This window comes from Kluyveromyces marxianus, chromosome 4 (assembly GCF_001417885.1).
Source record: "Kluyveromyces marxianus DMKU3-1042 DNA, complete genome, chromosome 4".
Classification (NCBI taxonomy): Eukaryota; Fungi; Ascomycota; class Saccharomycetes; order Saccharomycetales; family Saccharomycetaceae; genus Kluyveromyces; species Kluyveromyces marxianus.
In genome coordinates, this window is record NC_036028.1 from 380,057 (window position 1) to 400,149 (window position 20,093).

At 38.1% G+C, this 20,093-nt stretch overlaps 3 protein-coding genes across 3 annotated transcripts; all 3 read right to left on the reverse strand.

Moving 5' to 3' along the window:
* Positions 1-468: 468 nt before the first annotated feature.
* On the reverse strand, positions 469-2,469 carry CDC45 (DNA replication initiation factor CDC45; the record flags this gene model as incomplete). Its single annotated transcript, XM_022819452.1, has 1 exon — positions 469-2,469. The coding sequence occupies one exon, from the start codon at positions 2,467-2,469 to the stop codon at positions 469-471; it is 2,001 nt and encodes a 666-aa protein (XP_022676016.1).
* A 764-nt stretch (positions 2,470-3,233) lies between these two features.
* SEN2 (tRNA splicing endonuclease subunit SEN2) lies at positions 3,234-4,289 on the reverse strand (the record flags this gene model as incomplete). Its single annotated transcript, XM_022819453.1, has 1 exon — positions 3,234-4,289. One exon carries the CDS (start codon positions 4,287-4,289, stop codon positions 3,234-3,236), a length of 1,056 nt encoding a protein of 351 aa, XP_022676017.1.
* A 750-nt stretch (positions 4,290-5,039) lies between these two features.
* REA1 (AAA family ATPase midasin) lies at positions 5,040-19,784 on the reverse strand (the record flags this gene model as incomplete). The annotated part of the gene is made up of 1 exon (XM_022819454.1): positions 5,040-19,784. The coding sequence occupies one exon, from the start codon at positions 19,782-19,784 to the stop codon at positions 5,040-5,042; it is 14,745 nt and encodes a 4,914-aa protein (XP_022676018.1).
* Between the last annotated feature and the right edge of the window lie 309 nt (positions 19,785-20,093).

The window sequence follows — 20,093 nt, forward strand, 5'->3', positions numbered from 1 at the left end:
ATTTCCGTGCGTAAGGAAAGGAGATGGGTCGTAGTTCTCTGGAATTGTAGCTTCTGTAGAGGATCTTTCTCGCTTGCGCTCGTACTTGTTGATGAGGGGTGTGTAGTGTGTAGGGTCTGGCACCGAGCAGCCCGGCCTGCCACGCTCATCGCTTACCATTGGTGATCTGTTTTTGTTCTTGTAGTATCTGGGGCTTTCCCACGGTGGTAAACGCGGCAGTTCCATTTTCTTTTTATTGTCCACTTTGATCGATGTTTAGTTCCAGACCGGTTCGATACTTCTTCCCTTTACTTTCCTTTCCTTTCCCGTCCTTTCCCTAACTGATCGGTGATAGTAGGCATTTGTGGATTGTCTGTTACTATTATATTATTAGGGCTTCCTTCTATACTGAATTATGCTAACAAAAACCAGATATACACGATCACGTGATTTCGATGCTAAAAAGTGAGCGAACGCCTATGGGCGGTGTCAAATCAACCCACTTAACGTCAACCGTTCCAGGAACGGTTGCAAGTCTTCTTTCCGGATCTCGATAATGGAGCTCTCGAAGTTGTCGATTCTAACCTTGGCGCCGGTCTCAGCAGCGACCTGTTGGAAGGCCACAGTGAAATTATTTAGAGTCTTGTGCTGCTGCTGCTTTAGGATATCGAGGCCTCTTGGGTAACGGGGTGCTATACCTGCACAAAGATAGGTGTCTGTTGTTTCATCTAGGCTCGCTAATACCAATGGAAGTAGATGTTTCTCGTCGTTTTCCGCGTAATACTCGATCAACCATGAACCCAACCGTAGTAAAGTCAATGGATTTCTGTAAAAGTGCAGGTCGGGTCCATCTTGCAATACGCAAAGTCTGTAAATCCGTAAGTGTTTTACAAGTCGCTTCTCTAAGATTGCAACTCCGGTCTCGAAAACACTTTTTTGCAGGAATGTGGCATGCTTAATTCCTTGGTTCAAAATGTCCATATTATTGTCCAGCACGTCCCAGCTGCACCAGAAGTTAGAAACCCATTTTTTCTGTCTTGATTTCAATATTCTATCAATACGCTGCTCTTCCGTTTCCTCGTATTCCCGATTCTCCTCGTCGGGTTTGTTCTTGCCGGCATTATCTTGGGACACTCCAGAGATGATAGAATTTTCCAAGGCATTTGACCCATCCCCGACCTCTAGGAGAGCAGTGATGGATTCAACAAACTCACTCGCACTAATTGAGCCTCTATAACCAAAGGTTCTCAGGAATCCATCTCTCACTATATCTTGGAGCCCATACCGATCCAAATTCTTATCAAATAATACACTCAAATCTCTTTTAAAACTGTTATCCATGTAAATCCAGTTCTCTTGAGCAATAGTCAGTGGGATACCCATACGTGCGAACATCTTGTGCAGCCTTTTTTTACCATTTTCATTCCATAACGAGAGTTTTGCATTTACAAATGTCGAGTAGTAGAAACTGTCGTAAAGAGAGGTATGCCTTAAAAGAAATAGACTGTAATCAGGTCTGATTTCTAGGTTTAATGAGTCTGGTGTCTTTGTCTTCTCACTCGGAGTCAGTCTCTTCACCTCATCTTTTAGTAGAGGCACTAGCCTATTGTAGACAAGTGGGTACGAGTTATCGAGCGAAGTGACTCCCAGGATACATAACCACAGATAATCTAAGTTGGTCTCACCAATACCAGACAAAAGCGAATATATCTGAACAGAAAGGGAGTTCAGCACAGTAGAACCTTGAGAGTAATATTCTTGTAGTAGTTTTTCTAACTCATGGAATTCCCTCTTTTGCTGCTTGCGTACCTTGCGCTCATCTAATTCTTCACTCGACCTTTTCCTCAGTATCGTCTCATCATCATCATCATCTTCTTCGTTATCCCCCTCATTCTCATTTTCATTACTTTTCTGAGCCACCTGATCTTCTTGATCATCTAAATCGTCATCGTCATCATCGAGCTCTTCTCCAAGTTCATTTTCTATTTCTATAAGTCGGTAATATGCATCTTTTTGGGTCTTCAACGACTCTTCTACTGTCCCATCGTCAAAACACGTTATATACTGGGACCCGAATAAATTATCCAAATTCCACGGCCTGTGGCAATCTAAGACATATATCTCCCTCTTGAATCGCTGTGCCTCGGTCTCCTTGTTTGTATCCGTTTCGGTGGGAATACTATTATCTTCTGCGTCGATCTCCAAAAACGATTCAAGATCAATCATACCACCACATCCTACAAATATTACACTATTGATGTTCTCATCCAAACGCTGGAAATGTTCCTTCAATTCTGAATATCCGAATACCGGCACCAATTGGGACTGAACTAGCTGCTTTCTGAATAAACTAGACAACATCTTCGACGCACATAACGCGTCAATATTCAAACACGAAACAAATATCACTAATTGGCATGACGAATGCGAGCTACATCGGTGTAAAATTTTGTCATAAACATTTACAAACCCATTGATACCAACATACATCCTCTCTGCCCCTAAGGTTTCTGAAAACACCCCACAGCCTCTAATCTTTCTACACCTCTTCTACTTTCTACTAATTTCCAATTGTTAATCTCTAATAATGCATGTTGATATTTTTCAATAAGAACCCATTACATGAAATATTTCTATACAAATCTAAAAAGGCCACATCAACTTTATACAAAAGTAGGAGACACAGGGTTAAAGAGTATCGAAAACTATTAGTTACAGTACTAACAGGATCTATAGGTACCTGGCTTTCGGAAAAGCTATATCATAATCAAATGGTGAGAGTTTCTTTACAGATCATTTGCATATCATTTGCGCTACAAAGCGTATCAGCATTTTTCTTTGATGGGCATCATCAACAGCAGCAGCAGCAAGGCCACAACGACCAGGATGCTATGACCTATCAGCAGAGATTTTTAGATAATGGATGCCCACATTATTTATGTCCGGAAACGTTAGCATGTGTTAAGAAAGAGTCTGATTGTCCATGCCCATTCCCAAATTCACAATTAAAATGTCAGCTACCCAATGGTAGAAGGGTTTGTATCTCCAAGCCAGCTACTCATGATGCTGCTTTAAACGACATATACGATGATCCAGTTAAGGGTCCTAAGCAACGTACGGACGGCTTAAGAGATTGTGGATGGGTGCTAGATGCTTATCAAGGGAAGGTTTAGTGTAGTTTTTTAGCGTATACTTACTTACGTATGTGTTTTGTATATACTAAAAGCAAAAAGCTGAATTGATTTCAGATGTTATTAATCTCTGTTCTTTCCTGCTACCCATCTTTTGTATAGAAACTCGTGGATCTTGAAACTTGCGAAGAGCTCGTTGTACCTTCCTTCCTTCCATAATCGGCACACATCATCTTCGGTTGTTAGAAGCTCAACGTAGCATAACACAAACTGTTTTTTCGCTCCTCCTACTACTCTTGCAGCACTAGAGTACCATGTGTAGTCATTGGATTGTTCAGCATCTAAAACCATTATACCATATTCCGCATGCTGGAAAGGTGGTCCTCTTCTATAAAGTAAATATTCGCACCCGAATTTTATTCCTGATCTGACACACCATCCTTTCGACCTATAATGGTGATATGCAACATACTGATGTAGTAATTTTTTAATATCATTGAAGCTAGTTAATTCCGGAACTAGCGATGCAGTTAGCTCTGGAAGCTTTATTTTAAGAACTGGGACCGCATATGAAAGAAACATCGCCTCTACAGGCATTAATTGTAATTTCTCTAGCTGTATGACTTCACCTCCGTCGATAATCAGTTCATCCTCTTCACGAATTTTGGTAATATCGGCATTCTCTTTCTCAAAGGCAAGTTCTTTGTCTCTTTGAGCTTTCAAAAAGAGCCTTTCCTGTTCTAAGAAGGCTTCATCGACGATTCCTTGACGTCTCATTTCTAACTTCTTCGCCTCAAATTCAGCACGCAATTTCTTGAATTCAAGCCGCTGCCTTCTTCTAACGTCTGTAACGACCTCCAAATTGATACTACTCCCATCTTCAAGTTGCAATCGAGATTTTGTACGTTCATGCCAATTAGGCTCACTTCTAGATAACTGGCCCGTACCAAAAAAGCCATGCTCCCATAGATACTTCATTTGCCATTGATCTGAAACTAAAATCTGTCCTATGTCGTTTATTTCCACATCTATTATTCTGGTATTAGTCCAACCCAACGCCCAATCAAGTATCCACACCAGGGTTTGTATTGGCTGTTTCCATAATGATGGTACTGGTTCAGCTTCTATAGGCAATGGATGCTTGTATCGCAGCTTGTTACCGTAAGATCCTTTAGCCATCTTGTAGATTGCTTAGATGCCACCCTTGTGCATGTATAGTAAGGAACAATCAATCTCTCTGATCCTGTTGAGTTAGGCTATTTACTTCCATTTGAATGAGTTGAATATATATACATTTATCAACCAATACTGCAATTAGTTACTCAAAAAGAAAGAGAAGTACCGCACACTTATACACCTCTTCAAGTAGACGGTAAAGAGATACAGTAATATACAATATTTATTATAGCAAGATCAGATACCGTTGTAGTCTATTTGAGAAATCATGTGCTCACATCGAAATAAATCTTCGAGACAACAAAAAGTTTTATCATCATATTAATTTTGCTTTACAGATTCAAGAACTGAAAACAAGTTATTGCGGCTAATACCACCAGGTATATAGCCCTAATAACATGTTATCCAGTGTGTCTAACAGGGATCGATGTCCCTGGTGTTCAGGCATGTCTTGCCAACCCCAAATTGAACTATACATTTGAGAAACCTGTAACAGTAGATTGAATTCCTTTAACATGTCACTATATTTCAAGTACTTATATAGAAAATTTTTCAGTATTTTTTTCATGAACAAATTTTGACGTTGAAAATATAGCACGTGATCAGATGGACTTGGACATTGTTAGGTTCTAGGGCTACAATTATGAATATGTATTATTCGATTGTTGTTTAATAAATGATTGAACTTATAATAATGTATAAGCTTACTTAATGTACTTAGTTTAATTGGTTTAATTGGTTTAGTAATTTACATTACATGGCAGCCATTTCTGAGAAATACTGCCTTAAGATTATAGATAACATTTCTGGAAGTTCGTTGATGTCGTTAACAACAACGTAAAACTCGAATGGGAATGTATCCAAGTATTTCTGAACAGAAAGCTTCATGTTTCCATATTCATCTGGAATATACTTCACTTGAGACATTTCCATAATGGATTCATTAGAGTTGATACCGTTAATAACAACAAACACAAGCATGATTTTGTTTTCTCTTGCTCTGCGGACTAAACGGACCAATGTCTCGTGATCTTCGCAGACACCATCAGAGATAATAATCTCTAGTTGCCAGAGATCATTGTTTTCTGATGCTCTGGCTCTTTCGAAAATTTTGATACTTTCAGCGACTAGCTTCTTGACATCAGTTCTGTTCTCTTGGAAATCAAACCATTGGAATGTTTGAGATCCAGATTCGGTGCTGAATGGCATGTTAAATGGATGAACCTCTCTGACAGTTTCACCAAACTTGACAATAGATAGACCACCGGATTCAAGTTGCGTCAAAGCCTTGGAAACTAAGCAAATACTTTGGAATGCTAAATCAACCGACTTTGACTCGCTCATAGACTTGGAATCATCGACTGCAATCATAATCTGGTATTGACGCTTACTTGGTTTCGTTCTTCTCAACCAAATCTTATCCTTACGGTATTGCGATGCAATGTATGGAATGATACGTTTCATATTTAGTCTCTTACCAGTCTTATAATCACCTCTCAACTTTGTTGCTAGAGTTGGCTCCAAAATCAAACGTAATTGCTCACTTAACCCAGCAGCCAAATCACTTGTTTCTTGTTCACTACGTTTCCATAAAACACGAGCCTCGTCCAAAGATCTAGGAGCAACAGCGGTAGAGTTTTCTTCGGTGACCTCATTATCAACTTCATTTAGCATCTGATCTAAGTCATTTTCATCGGATAGATCTTCCTGTTTGAATAGATCTGCAGATTCTTCTTCGAATTTCCTTTCGCCAATGAACGCACCCTTACTCTTACCATTGTTTTCCTCGTTATCAGCGTCACCGTTTTGTATTTGATCACTCTCATCTATTTCCATAGGCTCAGTAATCTGTTCTTGTTCACCACTTTCAACATTGGCATCTTCAGCTTCTTGTTCGTTTATTTCATCATCAATTGCTAGATCTTCATCAAACCCTGTCAATTGATCCTTTTCGGCAGTTCCCAATGCTTGAGTATCCGTTTCTGTATTTGCACCATCAACATGTTCAAATTCATCTGGGACTTGGTTGGCACTGTCCTCTTGTTGATCTTCAGAGTTAGTTGAAGCTTCCTTGATTTCTTGATGACGTCTATGGAACTCTTTTAATGAATCACCGAGTTGTTTCAAACTTTCTTGAGCTTCTTTACGGGACACATCCATGATATCTTCTTGGTTGTCTTCTTGAATTTGACTTTGAGCCATACCAGAACTTCCAATATCATTTTGCTCTTCGCTGTCAATGGCGTTTGAACCCTCACCCTTAGCACCAGCATCTTGCTCAACAGCCGCTTCGGTGTTAATTTGATCTTTGTCATCGATCGCATCCAAGCCGTCAAGACCTTCTACGTCCTCAGCATCTTCTCCACCAGCTTCTGCTTTTGACTCTTCTTCTTGCTCTTGTTCTTGCTCAAGCTCATTATCAGATTGAACACCTTCTTCTTTGATTTCGACATCGTCAGTGTTTTCAACGTCTCCTTCATTTTCCTCTTCTTGTTCTTGTTCTTCTTCTGCGTTGTCTTCTTCGTCCATATCAACATCTTCATCACCATCTTCATCTTCTTGGTTTTCAGTTTCTGTCATTTTATCGCCTGCTTTATTTTCACTGTCACTTTCTTCTTCATCTACATCCATCTTATCCTCGAATTCATCTTCAGCTTCAGAACCTTCTTCTTCGTTATCACTTCCCTGGTCTGAATCTAAGTTCATGTCTTCAGGTAAGTCCATAGTTTCTACTTCCGGAACATTTGACTCAAGTTCCTCGTTGTCATCGTTTCTGACTTCATCTTCTTGTTCTCCAACATCTTCTTCTTCGCCATCTTCATCATCATTTTCTTCCCCGTCTTCTGCATTTTGTTGGTCCTCATTAGGTTTATCTTCAGGTTTCATATCATTGTTATCAGCTTGTTCTTCCGAAGCTTGCACATCATCTTCCTTAGATTGTTCAGGAACATTATTGGAATCCTTTTCCTTGGAATCATCTTCCGCTTGCTCTTCCCACATCTTTTCATCTAACGCATTAGGATCGTCCTCATCTAAGTTGTCAATTTCTTCATCAAGGTCTTCTTCTTCTTCTTCTTCGTCATTGTTATCCTTATCTTCTTGGTCAGAAATATTTTCCAGATCACCAGCAATATCACCTTCCATATCAACGGCATCATCTTCTTCTTCATTATCCTCATCATCGCTATCATCCCTCTTGTCCTTATTTTCTGTTTGTGCATCTTCTAATAGATCCTCGTCCTCCTCTATATCCTTAGAGTTGTTTTGGGCACCATCCCCATCGCCAAGACCTGTTCCTTCTTGTAGATTATTATCTTCAGTCTCTTCTGATGGTGGCTCTGGAGAGCAGAAACCATCCTTCGCTAAATTGTATAATAAAGTTGCAAACACATAGGTTGACTTGCTGCACTTATAGTAATTCTCAGAGGTAGAGTTCAATATATTATTCAACATAACGAAATAATGGTTTATTATTGGCATCGTGAAAGACACAGCAGCAGATGCTAAAGGTGAGTTAATCGGATTGAATGAATGCTTTTTCAATGTTAATATCAAGTCGTCGATCAAAGCATGAATTTTTTCACTGTTGGCAAGTTTGATATCAGTCATGATTTTTTTATTACATTCTACCAGCCACTTATCGTTCTCCTCAGATAATTCAACTTTATTGTCCAACAATTTTTGAACAGAAAGTAATATCGAAGTGCTGATACGGCGTAACTTACCATCAATCTCTTCCATAGGAATTGTGTCAGACATATTTTCCATAGTAGTGTATCCACGTTGTAACCATGATATTAAGACATTGAACACAAAAGATACGTTTTGGTCTGTTTCTGAAAACTCAGCAATGAACTTATTAATACAATCGCCGAAACGTTGCAGCAACTGTTCTGTTTCGTCAGTATACACTCTAAATTTGCCTGATTGCCATGCAAAATCAACAATCGTATTTTTGTAGTTTATCAAAGAACTTATTGTAGAGTTGGATAGCTGACAGTCGGGAGAGTTCTGCAAAAATTGGACAACGTAATCAATCAACTGAGGGAACCATTTGCATACATATGCAAAAGACTGCATGTTATAAGATAATGTGGCGTGTTTCATTACCTTACAATCTAATGAAACGTTTTCAAGGTCTGACCTTAAGTGATCTAGTTTGCTGTATGTTATTGCAAATTTAGAGAGAGGTTCACGTGTAGCAATCAACGAAAACACCAAGTTTTCGGTCATTGCCATACCTCTCTCAATGTATGCTACCGGAATATCACCACATGGAGATGCAACAGCATTCTTCAAGCGAGGTAGTAAGTCTAAGATTCTGAAGAAGTAAGGATCGCATGAATTTAATACGGTGCTTTTGAATGACTTTGAGTTAGTCAACACAGAAATCACACTTTGCTGCACTTTCCTGATATCCTCTCGATAGTTTGCCTTTAAACCAATACGTTTTAGTTCCTTTAGAGTATCACTTAGAAGCTTTTGTTTCTGTGATTTAAGGGTTGAAAGTAACTTCTTTTTATCCTTTTTATACACTGAAGGTGTCTCTTCACGTAATCTCTTTGCTTCACTTGAAACATATAGAGCATACTCTAGTAAATCAGGATATGTCTGGGTCCCGATTTTATTGGTATAAATGGCGAGATTCTTATCAATCAAATCAATATCTTTCAAGGCCTTAGTTCTACTGTCCCAATCAGGGATGGTAGTCACCAGTGATTTTGCCCATATCAAATCAATAGACCTGAAATGAGCAATGGTAGTGGCGTTGTATGTAGACTTAACTTTTAAAGTAGGATCTATTCCTGACTCTATGATGGAGGACATAGGAGTAGCTAATAATGATCTGTACTTTCTCACAATTTTGAAAAGATTATTATGTGAACGACGAGAACTTTGTTTTAGAGCATCAATGTTAACATCTTTCCAACTGGCCAAAAGAATAACCTCTGAGATTTCCTTTTCTAATGTCTTCTTCTCCTTACTGATTTTATCAGTTACTATATCAGTGAACTGCTCATAAAATGTAACCAAGTTATCTAGTGCTTGGCAAACAATCGAACCATGACCGTATAGTAGATATACATGTTTGCAGAACGCTTTTACAAGTTTTAGACGATTTTGGAATTCACCGAATGTGCTCTTGCTGAAGAAGACGTTTAAAGCAGCTAAGAGTGAAGAACATTTCGTTGAAATATCGGATTCAGCATTATCAGTAGATATAATAATAGTCTCAAACAAATAGAACCACCAATTTCCAATACTCTTAGTACTATTAGCGTCTTCTAATTCAAACAATGCCTTCCAAGTGTGTAGTTCTAATCTTCTCCATGATACTATGATGCCTGTTACTGAATCAATATGACTTTGCAATGACACTTTAGAAGACGCGTACTTCTGCCATTCGACAATAAATGTATAGATTTGTTCAAGTTTTTGCAAAAGTCTGGCCATTGGAGTTGAAACCGCGTATGACATAAATTCTTCACAAACACGATATAATTCTAGTAAGGTGGCGTGTTCGGGCCATTCCTTTAATAGTTCGTTTACATGATTCCATAAGCTTTCAATAAATTTCATGGCCTTTTTGGTTTCGCTAATTGAATTTCCCCTATAGAAATCAAAGGTTTTATTGTCAGTGGCCTTCTTAAAGTTCATGCTCTTAGTAGTTAATGTATCAAGAGTAGCAAGGAGGGTAGCTTCGTTTAGGTTGTACATCTTAAAGTCTTGGCAACATTCTAATAGTTGGGCTACAACGGTCGAACCTTCCCTAACAACTTCCGTGATAGAAGTTGAAGAGCTCTTGTCAAAAATATCCATATAAGTCTTTGCAATATCAAAGTATAAATCAGACAAAGTTGCTTCATCACTTTTGGAGGAAACATCCTCTAGGGAAAGAGAGTCTTCATAATCAGGGAACATTTTTTTGAACTCTGCTTCAACATCATTGGATTCATCGCTGTATTTGAAGAGACTTCCTTTTTGCTCGGCTTCCTGCTCATTCTTCATTCTACGCAAAGACCATCTATAATATAGTGGCTGTAGTACTTGGTTTAGACTTTCAACCATACCATTGTCCTCCTTATGAAGGACACAGAGTTTTAGGAAGTAAGTCAAAACCTTTTCCACATCATAGGAATTATGATTTCTTGCCTTTAAATAAGGATTGAGTTTTGTTAATGGAAGAATGATAGATTCTTCTGTGGTTAACATTGTACAATCGACAGAAAACAATGGAGAAACTTCGAGACTCTTGGATTCGTCCTCTGTACCAAGAGAGAGCATATTGAAACCAAATTTCATGGCGTAGATATAGCCTGCAAATATATCATTGATATCAGAATACACTTGATATGTTGTAGAGAGTCTCTCCAAGAATTGTGAAGTGTTTTGGTCAAACATCTTTAATCTGTCTTCTGAAATATTGGTATTGTCAAGTACAGAATCAAGTAAGTTCATTACTGGCGACAAATCAACACTCGAAGCCATAAATGCAGACCATTCATCAAATAACGGATCAATTGAACGTGAAGGACGGAAGACTCTGGGCTTCTTTGGTGCATCATTTGTATCTATTGGAGGTATTAACCTCTCAGAATAAATGGTATGATCACCAACAAGAACATTTCCGACACATTTCCAGTTATTGATTAGGGACTCTGACAATTCCTTATGAGTAATATAATTATCATAGACAACATAATCACGAATTGCAGGGTCATAAGAAGAGCTTGGAACATAAAGTTGGAGCAGGCCAGCAGCAAATAGTACCCACGCCTTACCTAGAGTTTTAATGTTAACATTTGACTCAATTAAGAATATAGCAGGACCCAAAAATTTATTGAATACTGGTTTGAACCATGAAATTTCTGATTCATTGACTTTCAATGTTATCTCTTCCATAGAAAGTGATCTTGTTTCATCAATGGTAACACCTAGGTGTAGTGAAATGATTTTCAAGCACCAGTCCTTAAGTATTTTGGCGTAAACAATATTTTGGTCATCCAAGATTTTTCTAGATGATTTTACCATAGTCTTTGCTAAAAGCTGAGCATCACGTAAAGCCTGATCAAGTTGACTACCCGAAACTTCCTCAAACTTTTCACATTTCATAAAGATACTTTCGATCATTACGGGTTTGAAGATAGTATTCGTTCTCGAGATGAACTTATCTCCCTCCTTCTTCCACAACTGGTTGAAAATAGGAGGATAAACCCAGTCGTCAGACTTCAATTTTATAATATCAATTGCACTGATCAGGGAATTTGAGGAAATCTCTTCGATTATGTTTCTCGTATGTCCGAAATCATTGATGAGAAGTCTAATTACGGAAGTGAATTCTTCTGCAAAGTAATGTTTCCTTTGAATTAAGAAAGAGGCTGAAATTTCGTCAAGTTTACTAATAGCCTTGCGCGCCTCTTCAATAATTTCAGCAAAGTGTGCTGTTTCGTTGTTCAAAATATCATCATATAAATTATGAAGACTTTGTAAGAGTTCCTGTATCACAGGATATGAATCCGAGAATTGTCTACTTGTCATAAAATCAAAATCTCTTGAAAGAGACTCCAATTGTAGCAACAAATCCCATGTTTCTGCTGTTATTGGATAGGTTTTCCGATATTCCTCCCAAATCAAACTCATGGAAGCACCAGTGGTTAGAGAATTAGGTTGGGAAACTTCGGCTAGAAGATTTTTGAAGTCCAATGCAAAAGGTAAATCAGAAGTAAATGAATTTAACCACTCCATGAATAGCTCTTGATATACTCTTAGTTTAGCTTCATCTTTCTCCTGGGCTACAGAGAACGTTCCATGCCATAAACCATAGAGTTCAAAAAATGCCTTGTAGATATTTCTCTCCGAAAACAACGGAACGTTCGAAATTGAACTCAAAGATAACTTCAAGATGTCTCTCAATAATTTGAAAATCTTGATCTTTGGTGGGTTTTTGATGTTCTTTCCAAGAGATGCAGCTGCTGAAAGTTCCAAATAGGATAATTCGTTCACCTTACCATTGATTGCTTTCTTCTCTGCAAATTCTATTCTATGCTTGGCATCTAGCAAATACCACGACAAAGCAAAGAAAAATACTGATTCTGAAGTTAAGGAGAGGGGAGCGGATTTGGCAATAGTAGATTGAATGTAACTGTTCAAAGTCGGAATTAAACTTTGATGATTACAGAAATCACTTACGTTCAATACAATTCCTGGGGCGGTATTCTCAAGAGGCTGGTACACAGCATTTATTTCTGATAGCTTCCCAGTTTCTCTCAAAAAGTTGACAACAAGGTCCATTTCAAGGCATAATTCCACTTCTGAATACAGTTTTGAGTTCTGGACATTCATTGACCAAAGTGGTATCAAACTTGTGGCACTCTGAGGAATAGTAGAAATTAAGTATGGAGCGATGTCGCCTCTCAAGGCAAAATCATGTATCGCAGCTAAAGGTAGTAGCTTAGAAGATCTTGATGACATATAAGAAGCCAAAGGTTTCTTTGCCCCATGAGAAGATGATAATTGTAAAGATTCAAATTGCGTTTGGATATCATCACCTACACTTGAAGGGGAGGAAATTTCAAATCCTAGCAATCTTCTATCTTGACTTGAAGCACGATTTGATAAATCGTCCATAAAGACTTCAATACCTCTATTTCTCATAGCCCTTGATAATTCTCCGAACTTAGGATCCATGGTCAAAAAGAGTCTGAAATCAGGATGTGGTTGAACTACTCTAGGCTTACCATCAGTCAAACAGCACTCGTTGATAATTAGTGTACCGTTAGTTTCTAATAGTGAATTTATTCTATCAAGCACGGAAGGAGAACAGAGATTTGCGTTATCAAGAATTAGCCAATGTCCCTCTTCGACCGCTTTGACTAACATACCATCAAACCATTCAAACTTAACAGCGGCTGGTTTTTGGATAGTTTTGTTTAGCAGTTGAATTGAGTCATTTAAGGAATCCAACAAATCATTAGACTCAATAACGTCATAAAGTTTCTTGAATAGCGTTACCACGGTATGGAAGTTTGAGCTAGACACTGAAACCTTGCTAATGAAGTCGTATAAGTCAAATGCCGCTGAAAGAATCTCGCCTTCTGTTCCTGAAGATAGATTTACGGTGAGCAATTCTTGTAAAGTGTTTAGTAATGAGTTAACAGTAGTCGATAGTTTTCTGTTAATGTCAAGTTGTTCATAGCCACCAAGAATATCCATACTGTCAACATCACTATTCATCGAAAACTCTACAGTCTTCTTACCAATTATCGATGCTATAAACTTTATCGCGTTTGTCTTACCAGCATTCGTAGGGCCTACCAATATTAGTGGCCAGTTATGTTTCACGCATCTTAGTACGGATTCATAAACATTAAAGTTGCATTGAAGAGGGACTAGATTTTGCAGCGTATCAAACTGAATAATTGGGTTTCTATCGATCACTTCTGCATTAACTTGTAAGTAAGAAGTCCCTACCTTGAAAATTGGATCTCTCTCACTAATTTCACCGAAAATTTCAGATATTAAATTAGTAGCATGAGAACGATCTTCTGGTGACCTAAATCTTTGTTTTACGATAATTTCTAGGAAATCGGCAGTGGTAATATCTTTGCAAATAGATGCTGAATTTAAGAGCTTTAGCCATCTTAAGGTATCTCTGAGATTGAACTCCCATGGGGAACCAGCATTACCCCAGAGTTTTTTGTTGCTTACATCATCTTCCAATCTCGACATCATTTTTATCATTTTAGATGATATATCGCGGTCAATATTGGGGTACATATGAGTAGCAATCATTAATAAATCCTCTGGTGTAAGCATATCAACATATACTACACTGAAACGGTTAATGAAAGATTTCGGTAAACCCTTTCTACCACCACCCTGATACTGTGGATTTTGTGCTGCAAATACCAAAAAGTTAGGATGACGGGTAAAGACTTTGTCTAACTCAGGAATGTATGCTTCACCACGATGATCAAGACATGCATTTAAACCTTCTAACACAGACTGTGATGCCAAGTTCATTTCATCTAGTAAAACCCATTCACCTTTTTGCATCGCTCTTAAAAATGGGGCGTCCCTCCAAATGAACTCACCAGTTCTTTCTCCCGGAGCGTCAAATCCAAACAAGTCAACCAAGTCTGTCTGTTCAGATAAGTTAATTCTTGTTAAAGAGTTTCCGGTGTATTCCGCTAACGCAGCAATTAAACTGGTTTTACCGACACCCGGACTCCCTTCCAAAAGAATAGGTTTTTTGACATTCAAAGCCCTTACTACTCTCATGAGATTCATCGCAGTGGTAGGAGCATTAATTTTGAAAGAGTTATCTGATATAACATTGGAAGATCTTTCAAGAGTAAATTCTCCACACTTTAACTCTCTATCATTCAATTCAACATCTACTTTTTTATCGAAAAATGGTATCAAGTCATACTCACACAAGGCTGAAAGAACCTGGACGCACTCCTGTTTCTGTTCACGAAGCTTGGATTCATTAGCAGCAAGATGTGCAGTATTATTTGTTCCCAAAGCATCGATAAAAACCATGGCAGCACCGTGGTATAAGCATGCATTCTTGTCTTTAACTTCAGTTAGAGTGGAATTGATAAAATCAACCCACGCTAGGATATCTCTAAGAGATATAACACCAGTATTTGTTTTCCCATTTCCGAACTTTTTAGAGAACCATTCAGAAAATTTAACAAGAGTTTTCGCTAAATCCTTAACCTCTTCTCTTAGTCTGGTAGAAACTATGATTTCAACATCGTTGAAATCTTCCATAGATGGAACCCAAATTTCTGTGAATCTGTTCTTCAAAGCAGGAGAAAGTTCTTTCTTACCGTAATCACCACCTGGATTCATAGTTGCAAAAAATTGGAACCCATCCGAGGCTGTGATAAAGGAGTCGACAGTTCCCTTTTCCGCTAGAAGTAAGCTTCTCTCAGGCTCTAAAACACTGTTTAATCTTTCAAGGACTGAGTCGTCAGCCAATGAAATTTCATCAAACAAAAAGAAGTTACCGGACTTCATTGCATTAACCAACGGACCATCCGCCCACTCAAAAAGAATCTTGAGAGAGTCTCTTAGGGATGAAATCTCGTTTTGCAATTCCTCTGATACTTCTTCCTTGCTTAACTTGTCATAAGAGAAGAGAAGCTCTTCTAGAGTTGCTTCAAGATCAGGATCGCCTAATACTGTACGAAGTAGAGAGTTGAGTCTTGCTTGCATTTCTGATCTCTTACGTACAGGTCTTTGCGCACCTAAGATATCACCTGTTTCAGTATTCTGGTGTGCATTAATAGTAATGAGATCTTTTCCAAAGTACTTCGAAATTAATTGAAAGATAGTAGTTTTACCGCATCCTGTTTCACCGACAAGAAGAATTGGTTCGTTATTCTTCAAACAGCTATTTACAAGCACAGCTAATCTTCTCATACCTTTAGTCCATACAACTGTACTATCTGTCTCCATTAAAGAAGGCTCTTCCAACTTAGCATAATAATTATCCATATCAAGCTTGACCTTCATCACACTTTCTATGACCTTTCTGATCACTTCCTTTTCTTCTGTTGATCTACATCTTTCGGCAAGCAACATGTACCCATTGGCAGCAAGTTCTTCGTATCCGACTGCCGGTCTTAAAGCCCAACGGAAAAGATCACGAAGGGTAGCAAAAGAATTCTTCTTTTCGAACAACCTATTTGCAGAACGGTTTAGAGATAATTGGCGGTAAACCTCCACAATTTTTTTGGCATAAGATGGGGCAATTTCGCAACGCTGTTTCAAAATAATTTCAAGCTCGCTCTGTGGAATATCATCGAAATGTAACTCCAAGAAACGATTCCTAAATGCTCTTGACAATACCTTACGTCCACCATATAAACCAGCAGGATTTTGTGTGGCAAATAGCATAAAATCTGGGTGAGGATGAACGACCTCCTGAGTTTCTGGAATAAATAGTTCCCTGTTGTCATCCAATAGTCTATTCAAAGCTTCTAGCACATCAGTTGGTGCCAAATTTAACTCATCCAAGACAATCCAATAACCTTTCTTTAACGCTTCAACTAGAACACCTTCTTTAAAGGAAAGCTTTCCCGTATCATCGGTAACATAAGTACCTAAATACTCTTGTAAATCCGTATGCTCATGATTGTTAATACGCACAAATTTATGACCAGTGATATCTGCCAAATATTTGATCATGGAAGTCTTACCTGCGGAAGTAGGACCTTGAATTAAAACTGGGAATCTTCTTCCAGATGTTGCCCTGACAAGATTTAGCATATTTTTCTCAACGAATGGAGTGATAATATAGTGTGGTTGCTCAATGATATCAGATGAACCACACTTCATCCAATAATGCTTAAATTGCACATAATCCGTACCAGGAGAAGGTGGAACCTGTGACATTACTGAATGAGGGTTCTTCATTCTACCTAAGAGGTGCTTCTTGATGATGTCGTGGAGTAGTTCTTCAGAAGGTAGGTTAAGTAGAGTCAAAAATGCCATACAGAATCCTTCATATAGTGCTCTCCTTAAGCCATAAATATGGACAATATCAGTAACATAGAGTAACGTTCTAGTTAGAGTACGAATACTGAAGTGTGGCCTTTGATTTGAACCATCTACAATTTTGTTTTCTTCTGCTAGCCTTTTGGCCTCTAGATATAATTCTGCAATGTCATTTCCAACCCACTCATCACTGACGCTATACTTGGAGATATATTTGTCAATGATAGATAGAAGATCCGTTATATCACGGTCAGGAGAATGCACATAAATTTCGGTAAATCTCGATCTTATACCTGGAGGTAGATCTCTTTTTCCTACATCAGTAGCAGGGTTCATACAAGCGAATATTCTGAAATCAGGATGAGCTTTAATAGATTCAGTTTCTCCCTTCTCTGAAAGAAGAATACTTCTAGAATCACGTTCAGAAAGAAGATCTGCAATGTTTTCTAAAGTATCTGCAGAGGCTAAATTAACTTCATCGAGCAATAACCATTCGCCGTTTCTGACAGCCTTAACAAGTGAACCTTCTACGAAATTAAAGACGAACGATTGTTCGAGAGTAGATGACTGTATCTCGAATGCTTCGACAGTTTTTTCAAATTCTGACCATTTCTGAATTAACAACTGTTTACTTTCAGGATCAAGTTTACGTTTTTTCTTGTTCTCTGAATCAGGTTTTTGCTTGGGTTCTTTGTTAAGAATGCTATGAGCCATCTTGATTGCTTCTTTCCATAATTTTGAAACATTCTTCCATTGAGATCTGGAGAAACACTTATGTAAAAGTTTGTAAAACTTTTCGTTCTTCTTCATGGAGAATGTAGAAATGAAGAGCCCTTCAAACTCTTCTAGAATGGGAATTGCTACAGTTTTGCAATTTACAGGTTTGTAACCACCTAGTAAATCCCCACTTTCAGTTTGTTGCGACACATTAATGACAGTTAAATTTTTATTCAAAAGTTTCGCTAACTCTTGTACAACAGTAGTTTTACCAGTACCCGTTTCACCAACCAATAATGTTGGTTCGCACATTTTCACTGAAACACCTATTTGTTCCATTAAACGTAATGAGTGATTGGTGAAAGCAAATGAAGTTGAGTTTGCACTTCTTTTGTGTATTGTTAACTTGGGCTTTTGCAAATGGGCTCTTCCGATGATAACTTCATTTCCAGATGTCTCAATCTCTGGGACATGTTTACTTAGGAAGAGCGATATTCTGGAAGTAGATACTTCTAGTTGTTCTCCAATAGATTGAACTAAAGGTTGAATAGCTCTGTATTCACTAATCGAACCAACAAAACAGTCTACAGCTTCAGCGAAAATATTATCATAAACGCTTGATTCAATTAGCTGATCAGGTTTGGAAATATTATTACTTTCGAATAACAAAGTAACTCTTTGGCATAGTTTTACTAAATCTCTTACACTCACAACTCTTGGATGTACACCTTTGTTAAGTGAAACAAATTGGGGATTTCTATAAATGTCTTTGACGCATTTGTAAGTGTTTATGAGCTTTGGTATTAATGCTTTTAGAATGTCGAATCTTTTTTGGAGAATGAGTTCTAATTCCTTTTCGGATGGCTCGTTAACTGAGACCATTTCCCAGAGTCTCAATCCGATAAGGTCTATATCATTAGTTAAAGGCCTTTTGGAAGAATGATGATCATCTAGTCTGATGGTGGCTAGCAATTGAAATCCATTAGCAGCCTTGATCACTTCACCTCTTGAAGGAATGGATATTTCTCTCTTTTCTAGAAGAGTAAGTAACACCGATAAGACTTCAGTTGGAGCCTTGTTGATATCCTCTATTAGAACCCATCGTCCTTCCTTGACAGCAGTAGTCAAAACACCTGATCTCCATTCAAAAGAACCAGGCTTTTCTCCAGAAGTATATGTACCCAATAGAAGTTTTGCATCTGTTTGCTCTCCTAAATGAATCTTGACTACAGAATCATGACAGCCCATGCGCTTGGAAAGTTCATTGATCAAGAAAGTTTTCCCTGAACCAGCTTTTCCTACAAGCATCGTTGGTTTGTTGCACTGAATCCCTTGTGCCAAACTTTTCAATGCACTCTCGGCACTTTCAGTATACACCAAATCCGAAGAGTGTTCTAATTGAGGCTTATCACCTTTTGTAATGGAAGAATGAGACATTCTTGTGATAAACACACCGCAAACCTCAACTATCAATGGAGAAAGCTGAGTAGTGTCGATGGGAATGAGCTTTGATGGTACTTTCTGGCCACTAATAGACAATACTAGCTCATTTGTATTATTAGGTAAGCTGTGGTAGTTTGATAATCTCTTGGCCTCATTTAAATCCAAAAACTGGTAATCAACATTTTCTGCTCCTTCGAATTGATCAAGGATAGCCTTTTGGGTGTTACCTTGGGTAATGTACTTTTCATAGAGACCTTCGTATGCATTTTCTGCCATCTCTAAGATGACATTAAGAACTTTAAGAACCAATAATAGAATAGCCGGAGAATCGTGCTCCAAAAGCATGTTTAGAGTTCTTGTATTCATGTATTTCTCGAAACGAACCTTGTCATATTGAATTAAACGGTAAAATGCCAATAGAATTTTAATAATATCTTGAGAGTCTTGAGAAGGGTATGTTTGTAACATTGCGTTGAAATAATGGGTATGCTCATTCAAAAATGATTCGATTAGTTGGGTAGCTTCTGGGAAAAGGCCTACCATCCTGCCTAACGCATGTAGGACAGGCACGAGTTGGCTAGACTCAGATTTCAAAACCCATCTAGCACAACAATCCAAGAATATGTTTTTGTAAGTGTATAAGTGTGGAATGGTTAGGTCTTCTCTTAAAGACCAAGAGGCTAAATTTGATAAATTCTCCTCGGTCGTTAACTTTGAATCAAATCTGTAAAAGTCTCTCACATGTTGCTGAGGAAAAGCCTTCTGGAATACTGAAAGCTTTTCCGTAACAACATCAGTATCTAAATTAATGAAAGTAGACGATGACATGACTTGGTGGTATAGGTTATTTTGGCAAACAAAATAAAACTAAACGTATAATCCTAGCGCCTTCCTTTCTAACAGAGACTTTGGGACCAGAATTGATTCAGAGACTTTTGCTAATTAGCTTAATCGTGAAAAGTTGTGTCTCTCTGATTCTCGTGCAAAAACGACCTGCAATTGTTGGCCTTTGTGATATTTTCAACTAGCTTTTTGGTAACTCTTATATTTGTAGATGCTCATCTCATCGCCTTGTATCTCATCGCTCTCTTAAAAAATTCTCAACCTGTAAACAAAAAGAAATTAAAAAGTCCCGTA